This window comes from Oryza sativa, chromosome 4 (genome assembly GCF_034140825.1).
Source record: "Oryza sativa Japonica Group chromosome 4, ASM3414082v1".
Classification (NCBI taxonomy): Eukaryota; Viridiplantae; Streptophyta; class Magnoliopsida; order Poales; family Poaceae; genus Oryza; species Oryza sativa.
The window spans coordinates 33159440-33171069 of NC_089038.1; the positions used below are offsets into that span (position 1 = coordinate 33159440).

The 11630-nt window shown below is 42.1% G+C and overlaps 1 protein-coding gene across 1 annotated transcript; it reads right to left on the bottom strand.

Moving 5' to 3' along the window:
* Positions 1 to 4502: 4502 nt before the first annotated feature.
* Positions 4503 to 5695, bottom strand: LOC107278038 (transcription factor ILI1). Its single transcript, XM_015779692.3, has 2 exons — positions 5259 to 5695; positions 4503 to 5158 (listed from the first exon to the last, which is right to left on the bottom strand). The coding sequence occupies exons 1-2, from the start codon at positions 5418 to 5420 to the stop codon at positions 5006 to 5008; spliced, it is 315 nt and encodes a 104-aa protein (XP_015635178.1). The 5' UTR covers positions 5421 to 5695; the 3' UTR covers positions 4503 to 5005.
* Positions 5696 to 11630: the final 5935 nt, after the last annotated feature.

An 11630-nucleotide genomic window follows, 5' to 3' on the forward strand; every position in this document is an offset into this window, starting at 1 on the left:
CGCTGGTCCGTCGCCGCGCTGCCCCCCAAAACCCCGAAAGCTGAATCGCTGGTCCGTCGTCGCGCAGGTCCGTCGCCGCGCCGCCCCCCAAAACCCCAATTTTCGGGATAATCTGTTTGGCCTGTTGGGAGCAAACCCCAAATTACGGGATAAGCAGTCCGGTCTTTTAATTAGAAAAACTAATCGGATCCACCGAGCCAAACCCGTTATGATGAGGGAGGGAGTACATATCTGATCGATCAGATGAACGGTGGATGGGAGAGGGAGTACGTACTCCCTAGGAGTATAGAACCATTTTCATATATATATATATATATATATATATATATATATATATATATATATATATATATATATATATATATATATATATATATATATATATATATATGTGTGTGTGTGTGTGTATGTATGTACATGTATGTATCTGTGTGTGTGTGTGGCCGAAACTACGGTCCGGTTCGATCCTGGTGCTTCCGGATTCCGGTGTGTTCGTTAGTCTTTGTTGGAGTATATGCATGTGGGGTTTTCTCACAGTTTTTAAAGAAGTCGTGCATATGCATGCATGCATGGCGAGTCGATCGTCAGTACGTCAACCATGGCCGACGTCGTCACTTTATACGTTTGTTGAGATCGATCGTTCCTGGATCAACCATGGTGCAAACTAGAACAAAAACATACAGCAGCAGTAGTACACCGATCGACCACGCGTGGATGACGTACACATAGTGCCAAATTTATATATACTTTTCCGAATCAGTATATAGATGTGTGACTGTGCGCGCGCGCGTTTCCATGCATTTCAGTTAAGTTTGGTGGCACGTCAACTGAGCATGACGGGGTCCATCGGCGCCCGGCCGGACGGACGCAACTACCGCTAACAGCTGAACGGATTCGGTCATCGTTGGTTGATACAAAGATCACGAGACTCTCCTCCGTTACATGCATATGCATGCATCTACAGTTTAGTAATGCTGTAGTGCATACGCACCAGATGCATGATTTGCACCGACGACGGACGATCGTACGTTCACCTGCACTGCACTGCGCACACACGTTCCAAAAAAAAGCGAGCACCACCTGCCGATCGACCTTGCATTGCCCAGTTTGGCTTCAGACGCACGTACGCGCGCGCAAACACGTACGACGCTGGGACGAACGATGGCGCGCGCGCCCGCCGCTCCCGCGGGCGCTCGCGCGCGCAGGGTGGTGGTGTAGTGGTGTGGACTGTGGAGTAGTACTACGGTACTTCCCCCACTACTACGGGCCACGTTGCGACACGTACACAGTCTCGTCGATTTGGGCGGGCTCGCGCGCGTACACGGCGCACACCGTTTTGCTGCATAGACATGGACAACACGACCGAAAACGACGCCTTCTTTTTCACGACGTCGATCGGCGCGTAATTCGCGCCGTCGAAAACGTGCATTGGCTTTGGGGGTTAACTGGGCCCTTAACTCCCCACACATGCATGGTACGTGCGCGGTTGGGGAAAACTAGTACACTAGTACACTACGTCGACGTTTCTTGCCGTCTGCGTGTTATGCTACGTGTTAGCGGCGCCGATCGAGTGTAATCTATACTCTCTATAAAGTTTTAACTCATTAATTAACTCTCAAACTTAACATACAAACAAACGTGTCATCTCATCACCCACTAGCAATAATTACATATTTAACATCATACAAGCATGTAACATCATGTACAATCTATTTAATTCTACAAATTAACATGTAAGCATATCCAATCATCACCTCATGTTATTTCCACAGTAGTTTTACAAATCTCTCTATCATGTTTATATATTTAATATATACTTATCAATATATTAAAGTGCAAATTTCGTTTGTATGTTTCATGATAAATTCTAATAAGCCCTATGATTTGATTGTTTTTATTCATTTAATTTTTCTAGCTCAATTGTAACGGAAAATAATGTTGAAAATTACTTATTAATTTTCATAACAAAGCGCGAGAAATCACTTATAATTAGTTTAGGCGCCGGATACATGCATACGGCGTGTACTATGTGATTAGTTCGTTGTTGCGAGTACTCTAGTTTGCTAGCAGCTGTGTGTAACGTTGTTGCAAGTGTGTGGACCGATCGAACTGAAAGAGAATTCCAACAGACAACGAGATTGACCTGATCATTAAGGCCCAGGCGGATCTTGTGGCCCAAGATGCATATGCTGCGCACATGCGTGCGTCGTTAACTGTCTACTTGCATGTGCACACTTCTTATATGTGTCTAGCTAGATTAACTAATTTCCATGAACCAAAAGGCTCTTTAATTTAATTGGACTTTAATTATAACATATTAGCATGTCTAGATTAGAGGAAGCTAAATAAAACTTATGTACCCACAAATTCTACCAACACTCATGCGTGTGTGTTATTGTTAGTGTGTACATGGAACATTAGGGTGCCATGTTCCCTACAAGCAGTACCCTATTTATGTCCCTGTAGGTGACCTTTCAAGGACGCCTTTATAAAAAAAAAAAAACCTTTTTTTTCCTCGCCGACACGCGCAGATGGTCCCTCAATAAGCTCCTGAAACTATATATAAACCCCACCATGCATGATCCGCATTTAAATTCTTTTTGATGTAGATCATTTACAAAGTTGAAGTCCTTGTCCTCTTTATAATTTATGTTACCTGACTAAGAGGCTCGAAAGCAAAGGCAAAAGGCTGATATCTCCCTCACTCACACTTGACCCCCTCATTCCTAGCTTGTTGTCGGACAAGAAGTCTCTACGGCAAAAGAAAAAAAAACTAACATACCTATTTCTCTCTCTCCCTCTCCTCCCTCTTCATACCTTTATCCGTATGTCACTTATTAAACTTGTTATGTATAATTGAGTATCATAGTCATCTTTAATGTTAACGACTGAAAGATAATTATATCATATAAACTATATAGACACTATAACTGCTAGATCCATTATGCGCTCGGTAACCCCCGCCGGCTGGCAGCCTCCGATGCTCATCGACCTACACAAAATGAATTCATCGTCTTGATTTAGGGATTGAAAGTAATATTTTCATAATAAACACTTAGTAGAGGTAGATTTTATTGACGTGCAATTCTTTTGCACGTTCGCGAAAAAAAAGGTAGATTTGCGTAGGATCTATAATTTTTCAGATCCACCACTAGCTGCCATGTGTACCAGTGGTTGGCTCATTAATTTGAACTATGCATTGTGGTTTTACACAATAAGGAGCTAAGAATGTGATGAAGATCTAAATAGGTGCTATAAATCATGTATTACATAAAAATGAATGTCATTTTTATCGAGTTTTTATCTTTTTTTAAACTTATTTTTCTAAGTAAATTTCATAAAAATACAAATACTTTGACCAAACTATCGTAAAACTGCGTATTCATGGTGTTGTACCACAAAACTATATATTTAATATTAAGTTTATCACAAAACTACAGATTTAAAATATATGATCGCAAAACTATAGATTAAGTAGCAAATTTATTACAAAACTATAGGTTTACTGTCAATTTAATCACAAAACTACAACGTTTATAGTTCAATCATAATGGTAGTGCTAAGGATTTCACCTCTAAATTATGTGGTTTTGTAATAACTTCGATATTAAACATGCAGGGTGATACTTGGTCTTAAATCTATAGTTTTCTGATAAATTTAATGCTAAATTTGTAGTTTTGTGATACAATGTATTAAATATATAGTTTTGTGATTGTTTGCTTAACATATATGTAGTTTTGTGAAATTTACTCTACTTTTTTTATTCATGAGTTTTGGTCTCCACTCTCCAGTTAATATTATTTCCCATGCATTGCTATCAGTGTATAGTACATGCACGTACTACTTTATATTGTCCATCTAGCTGGTGCAATATATATTTACTGGCCAGAGATCGAGAGGATCGTCGGCACAGTGGATTTAATTTTGTTTACAAAGTCTGCATGGTCCTAATCACACGCATAACTAGGGCCTAATTTAGCAGGGGGCCAGGTACTGGTGCGAGATAATTAGTTGTAGGGTTGTAGTCATGGTCGTACGGTGTATCTTTGATTTCCTGCCCTCCTGTCGCCCCACTTAGATATATCATTACATGGTCCATGCATCCACACACATCTCTGCATCATGCATTCGCAGTACGTACTCGCCTCCAAATATTTCTCCATTGAATTAACCATAAATGATAGCAAAGTACGTACTCGATTAAACTCGAATTCGAATGCGCGTGCATATGTATATATATCCACGTACGTACCTTAGTTTGCGCTGAAATGGAAACTAAACTTGTTGACATATGTATTGGATTATTTAGAACTCTTAATATCATGTGGGGGTACATATATGTCCAAATCAATGGAAATATGATGTGGGACTCAAATTAAATCTTCGTCTATGAACTCCAAATTTAAGTAATTCAGAAAAGGTCCAAATTCAGCTAAAATAAAAACACAGGATACAACAGCACGTCCAAGAGAGAGCTGCAATTATAATGCATGCGTGGCCCATCAAGAAAAGAACCGATCGACGATCGATCTGCTGCTTAATGTCAAATATCAAATTAATAAAGCATCCATGCATTAAACAACACGCATTAGCCTTTCAAAGTACAGAAACATGAAGCTCTCACTAGACTAGCTAGCAGTACACTCTACTGTCCTCTTATAATTAAAAGCACTGATCGATCATGTCTCCAGACATGCATGAATCGATCGATCTGCAACTTCGCAAACCTCTCGCCATCCAAACTTAATTTGGATTTACTACTAACCAAACCAGTCATCACGATGCAAATTATATCAACTTACAAGAAGGCACAGATATATCGCTTCCTAGTAGTAGTACTAGTTTGCTAGCTAGTTATATATCACTTAATTGTTCTCTGAAAATATAAAATACTCCAGTTCTGTTCAGCAGGAGGGGCTAGTAGTTGAGCCGCAGGCATGCTCGATCTAACGGCCAGCCACGGATGCGCCGAGCTATCGGTAGATGCATGGTCGGTGGCGATCGGTCACATGAGGAGGCTCCTGATGACGGCCGCCTGGTCGCTGGTGACGTCGGGGGAGGCGAGCAGCTGAGCGAGCGTCTCGCTGAGGTTGTCCACCTCCTGGTGCAGGCTCCTGATGTAGCTGCACGTCTCCTGCAAAACCCTCGCCGCCGAGCCCTGCATTCATACGCACACGCGGCTGTGAGCTCACTAGCTACTTCACTCATGGGGGCTCTCTCTCTGGTTGTGTTCGACATGGAAAGGATGCTATGCTTACCCTATGGGCGCCATTGCGAGCCTGAGACTCCGGGAGCAGGGCCTGAAGCTTGGAGAGAAGCTCGGCGATCTGGTCCTCCGAGATCGACGTCCTCGACGACGACGACGACGACGGCACCGAGCTCCCGGCTCGCCGTGAGCGCGACCTCCGGCTGCTCGACATGGTTGCAAATTACAACCACTTGCAGTGCAGCTATCTAGCTAGCTTATATAGTACTAATAGCTTAGTTGAGCTAGAAGAGCAAGCTAGGTGTGCGTAGCTTATAGCTAGATTTGATGCCTGAGATTGGCAGTTGCAGGCGAGCTGAGCTATATATAATGGCCGGGCGCCGCTAGCGAGAGCTTGCTTAGCTAGGCCGCCGCAAGAGGCCGGGAGGTGGAAGCGGAGCTGGGAGAGTAAGAGGAGAGAGAGGCGAGGCTGAGGCCAGCAGCAGGGAGGGAGAAAGCGAGAGTTGTAATTGTGCGACAGCGAGAGAGACGTTGTGATGACTTGCGAGCATAAATCGACTAATAGTCTTGAGCATGTGTTGCGGTGCGAGGACGACTGAGGAGAGAGCTACTAGCTGCAGCCTGTGTGTGCGTGTGTGTGCGTGCTTCTTTTTATTTGGTTCGTACTTGCATTTTGGCCGCTGGATTTGTCTGTACTCTGTACTATATGTGTGTGGTTTTCTGGCCGGCCCTGTGCTGTTCTCTGAATCTGCACTCCCTCCCCTGGATCTGCAGATCGATGCCGTTCATGCTAGCTGCTGGGCATCACTAAATAGATTAGTCATCGATCAGTAGCATCTTAATTATTGTAGCATTTCCTCTCAAAGAATAAAGCATCCTTGTAGTATTAATCCATTATCTAAAAATCTTGTAGTACTGAGTAAAAAAACAGTTTTAATTTTCAGAACCTAAAAAAACAGTATTGCAATTTCACTGGCATTACCTAGCTAATAATATTTCGACACAATTTAAATTTTTAACGAGGCTAATTAAGTATTCCATATGTACATCGCTTCTGGTTGAATTTTTGCAATAGCGACTGATAAGAAAATAGAGGGATGGTATGGGGCAAGTCACAGTAACTGAGAACGACAACAGAAGAATGCTTAGCATCGTGATGTTCTTTTTGTTTCCAAAATCTGAGAGTTGTTTTCAGTACGGGGAGAGCAAGTCACTCCGTATGGGTACCCGTTGATTCATTCTATTTAAACCAAATACAATAAATATGCGGCATTCATATTATTTTAAATAATAGCATGAAAAGGGAAGAAAATTAAAACCCATATACATCTTTGTATTTTCCAAATTTTATTAGAAAGGGAAAAAGACATTTTCCAATGATTATTATTTCAAATGCAAAGGTGTTTGTGGGGGTTTTTTTTTCCAAGGTGCATATGGGGGTAGACTCTTTCCACTGGCCCACTGCATCCAAAGCAAAATCCAGGTGTGTCTTCCTAACAGTTCCCTTTAATAATTGGCTCAGTATGTACCTGTTTCACTATTGTTCACACATATTATCTTGTTTTAAAACATATTCCACTGCATAATTTATTTGACACTAAGACTGCTCGTGCAGGGAACATTTTGGGATGCTGGAAGATTTGTACTCTAGGGTTGTCTCAAGCTGTGTGGGAGGAGAATATAAAACCATGATTGCTAGCTTGAGTCCTGTGTACATGTTGGAGTTCAGAAATGCCAAATGCTTGAGCCCTGAGATGCAGATTGGTCATGCTGTGTCATGAACTGACTCCACGTAGGCCATGTTGTCGCCTTGCTACCTAGTAGCTCTTGTTGGTACTGCTTGATTAACAAACTTTCCATAGGGGCAGTAGTAGTACTGCTCACTGGTAGTGTTCATGCCATGGCGATCGGTTCGCTAGCTTAGCATTAGCTTACCTTAGCCTTTTGAGGATCGATCACAACAAAATCTCCAAACGAGAAAGCTATATAGCGTATATAATCATTTAAGCTGTCCCAAAACACAGTACATGGCAACAGTTCGCATTATAGAAATCTACCAACTACCATCATTGGATCCGTCCTACGGCTCATGATATGTCCAATTATACAGGTTTGACCGGCTCTTTACTAGAGTATACGTATGCATGTACATGCAGAGAATCCATTATGGAGTATATGACATTGTGTTTATATACGTACAGAAGAACTTTTGTCTTATATACTGCCTCCAGTCATGAAAATATATATGCATGCCAACCGTTTTGTGCACATGTTTCAGATAATCTTTTAAAAAAATAGTATAGTGAATTTTTAAATATTTAGTTTAAAAATTAGTACTGTATGTATAGTGTTTCCTTAAAACTATTTTCGTAACCCTGTAATTTTATCAAAATTTTCAAATATCTGTCAATAAAAATCAGCAACCAAATTTGTATTTAGAACAATGTGTCGATATTTAATATAACATATTTTTCAAGTCAAAATTTACTCCATCATACTCAAAAATTGTAGCATTACTTCAGGACTCTTTCATTTTATGTTTTTGTCATAGGGCACTCTAGTTTCGTGATTATTTACCAAAGATAATTCGGTTATTATTTTAATATATCCTCTATCAATGGAAATATAAAACTCTGCAAATGACCATTTACCTTTGGGCCACCTTGTAAGATTTAAATTTGAAAATATTTGCAAAATTTAAACATTCCAAAATTCAAAACTTGTCTAAATTTAGTCTGCATTTGTTTATTTTTTTTAATATATATATATATATATATATATATATATATATATATATATATATATATATATATATATATATATATATATATATATATATATATATATATATATATATATATATATATATATATATATATATATATATATATATATATATATATATATATATATATATATATATATATATATATAATTATAAGTTTGATATCAGCAATTTTGGAAACGATTTGAATCTTACAAAATTCAGCTAAATTTGTTCAAATTCAAAACTTGCAAGGCGGCAAAGGGTATAATTATAATTATCTTTCGCAAAGTTATATCTGTGCTCTATCATGGAAGAAATTGTATTGAAATAATTGTTAAAGTGTCTAAATTATCGCAAAACCACAAAACCAAAGTGTCTCAAAACAAATGCCACAGTTTCAAAATTATTGGGGCTAATAATGTAGTATGTATCTTCGTGATCTCAAAGTACGGCCGAAGGGTCTAACACATTGTGTTCAGTGCACCCAACAGCACCTTATGGGTGGTGTCGAACTTTTCATGGATTTATGGTGAATCAAAATCATACTACAACACAATAGTGACAAAAGGCACATGAATCTTGGTCAAGGCGAAGCTGGCTGCTAGGTGATGTGTGGCTATCGATCAGTGTAGCGAAGTTGTCTTGCTAGTAGTTAATAACTAGAAGCAACTGCTGTGTTTCCTTTTCTCCCTTCAGCTATCTATCTTGGCTGCACCTGTCTGAAGGAGTGGAGGTGTGAACTGTACCCAGCATGACATTTTTCACGTCAGTCAGGGGGGAGAGGAGACGCTGCAAGGTGATCAGTGATCACTGTCCCACTCCACATTGGCACTTAGCCCATGCTGCCAGCAGGTACGGCAGAGCCCACCCCCTGACGACCGATGCTAACTGTTTGTTCAGAGAGGAAATTTCGTTGTGCAGATCATGATTAACGAGATACGCTTGGGGCTTGACCCGGCCAATCATGTTGGTTAAGACGATCAGGTTTTGGAACTATACACATTAGAACGACACAACGAATACGTACATGATCATCACCAATCATGCCGCTTGTCCGTGCCTGCATTTGCATGCATATGCATGCGAGAGTTCGGTTCACACGTCCTGGAACGAACATGCCGCAAAAGACATTTTGTCCCCAGCTTTGTGCTCTGTTGATCGACCGATTGGTCAAGACGAACGGATGCCGAGACAGACAAGGCGGGATACATCACTCTCTCTCCAAAAGGTGGGAGAAGAACGGGGAGGAGAGGACGCCGGCCCTGGACCACGCTCAAGCTCTCTCTGCAAATCCATCTCCTCGATCCGGTAGGACACGCGCTGGATGCGTAGCACCTGGCAATCTCATCACATGATCGATCTACCCCGATACACACTGCTAGCTCCTGTGCTGCATCGATCTCGGCATTTCGCGCGCGCATGTCATGTGCGACGCCACAACGGCGCGAGATATTTCGGTCGGCGCCGTGCCGTGCCGTGCGCGAGGCGTGTGTGCCGCTGCCGGCCACGGCGTACGACGCGCCGAACACCGATGGCGTCGTACGCAGCGGGCGAGATGAGGCCGTCGTTATTAAATCGGGGATCCTGCTAGGCGTACGCGCATGACGCAGATGCAGTAACGCGAGAGTGCTCGTAGGCTCGTGGGCTCTTGGCGTACCTCTTGGCGTGCCATGGCCTGATGGCCGTGCTATACTTTTGCACCATGCAGAGCTGTGCTATACGTTTGCACGGAGCGGAAAGATTGGTCCCTGGGTGGGGGGGCTCTGCGGGGTAAGTGTTTAATTTGGGTACCTGTGTCTAGCTTCCGGGCAGGCAGCAATACAACCAGCTGATTAATCTCATCTCTGCTTTTGAGTTGGTCCTGTGTACTCCCGTGCTAGTTACTGTTGCGTTTATGACACTGCTGACACTGTCGTCGTGCACGTACAGGACGGGACGAACCGAAACTGCCGCTTGAAACAAACCAAAGACGGTCACATACAGCGCTACCGTACTAGTTTCCTTCTATTTGTCTCCTGAATTCCAAAGTTTTTTTTTTTCATATGACACACACAAAAATAAAAACGATCACGAGTACTCTTCCACTATTCCTCGCCTAAAATTAATTAGGTAACTCGGCAATATTAATTTTCACCGTTTCACGGGCGTGCAGCCACAACACCGTGCATATGTACTGGATCGGCGCCGGCCCCGTCGGTTGTTGCGACGACGCGAGCACGGCCTGGGCGTGCATTGATGATCAATGAGATGAGATGACTAATAACCCGTAAGTTTGGGTCCCTGGCTTCCCGACCGCTAGACCGGACAGGACATGCAGGCATGGCCCTCTCTCCCCACGACACATAAATTGAACCAAAGGGAGGAATCGGACCCCAACTACCTACGGAGGCCATGCTACGATTGAAGCCACGGCATGCAATGGGACACAGGGCCGATGGTCACGTACTCACGTACTAGTGTTGCAAACTAAAGTTAGGGTCATCATATCATTAGTGCTAGCGGATTTTTCTGTGTAATTTGGATTTTAGGATTTGATACACGAGGCTTCTTTGGATTGAATTATTTTCGGAGGAAAATTGGATGATTTCAATGCGTATAGGATTTTTATTCATTGGGAATTAAGGAACGGGTAACGGAAAAATATGGTAAATCTTTCACTTGTAATTGATTATCCATAGGAAATCCATAGAAATTAATATCCATTAGAACCTCGCTTGTTTCTTTGGAAAATTCAGTAAAGAATCAGTGTATATACATGATACAACTTCAAATGAACATTGTTCTGACACAACTTAAGATTAAAAAAAATATTTATATTATACGTAGTTTTTTTTTCTATGGATAGAACACACAACCAAAGGTTACACGAGTAACATTAGGTCTTATAACTAATATACAAATGAAAAAAAAAACCTAGACTACTAATTTCCAATCTTCTCCTACCTTGCTTCACCATTCCCCTTTTGTTACGCAGCAGCAACCAGAACATCATTGATGTTAAGATTTTCCTAACAGATAGCGATCTTTGCTGCTTGATGAAACCTGGCACGAAAATCGCTCTGAGGCAATCTATAGAAGCCTGGATTTCTATAAACCCTCGTCGCTATCCCATCCACTTGAACACCCCCATCAACAGGCACTTGCCGGTCCTCACAGAGCTCCCTGTGTTTGAGATGCATAGTTAAAAAAAAAAAGGGGGAGAACATTCGATCCATAGTACAGAAAAAAAGGCGGTACCAAAAATAGCACAAAATCTCTCCTCTTTCAATTAGAAGCAAATGGCACTAATTTTTGTTCGATTTGTAGCACTTCTATCACATATGTCATTCATTAGGCTATTCCATATTTTCCATGCTTCTTTTCCTCTTGTCGATCTCGCCAATGCGTCGGTGGACGGCCACAGTGCGGCACGGCTGTCGGAGCTACGGCTGATGCGGCGGCGTGGGGAGGTTGCGCGCGGCGCAGCTACCATGACTAAGGCCGGCACTACAACCAGCATGTGTAGCGCAACAACGGCGAGACGCACAACACAACAATGGTGAGGCGTGCGGCAGCCAACATGGCTTCTGGGCGCAACATTCGATATGGCTGCTCGTCGAGATAGGTGCGTTATTTCCTGGCAGTTTGTGGCGTGTAGCCTCATTGACTACACCTCGT

Bases quoted from the DNA above. Each gene is read 5' to 3' on its own strand.
- LOC107278038 (XM_015779692.3), bottom strand. From the start codon at position 5,420: ATGTCGAGCAGCCGGAGGTCGCGCTCACGGCGAGCCGGGAGCTCGGTG. The intron at 5,159-5,258 runs GTAAGCATAGCA...GTATGAATGCAG, and splicing joins CTCGCAATGGCGCCCATAGG to GGCTCGGCGGCGAGGGTTTT.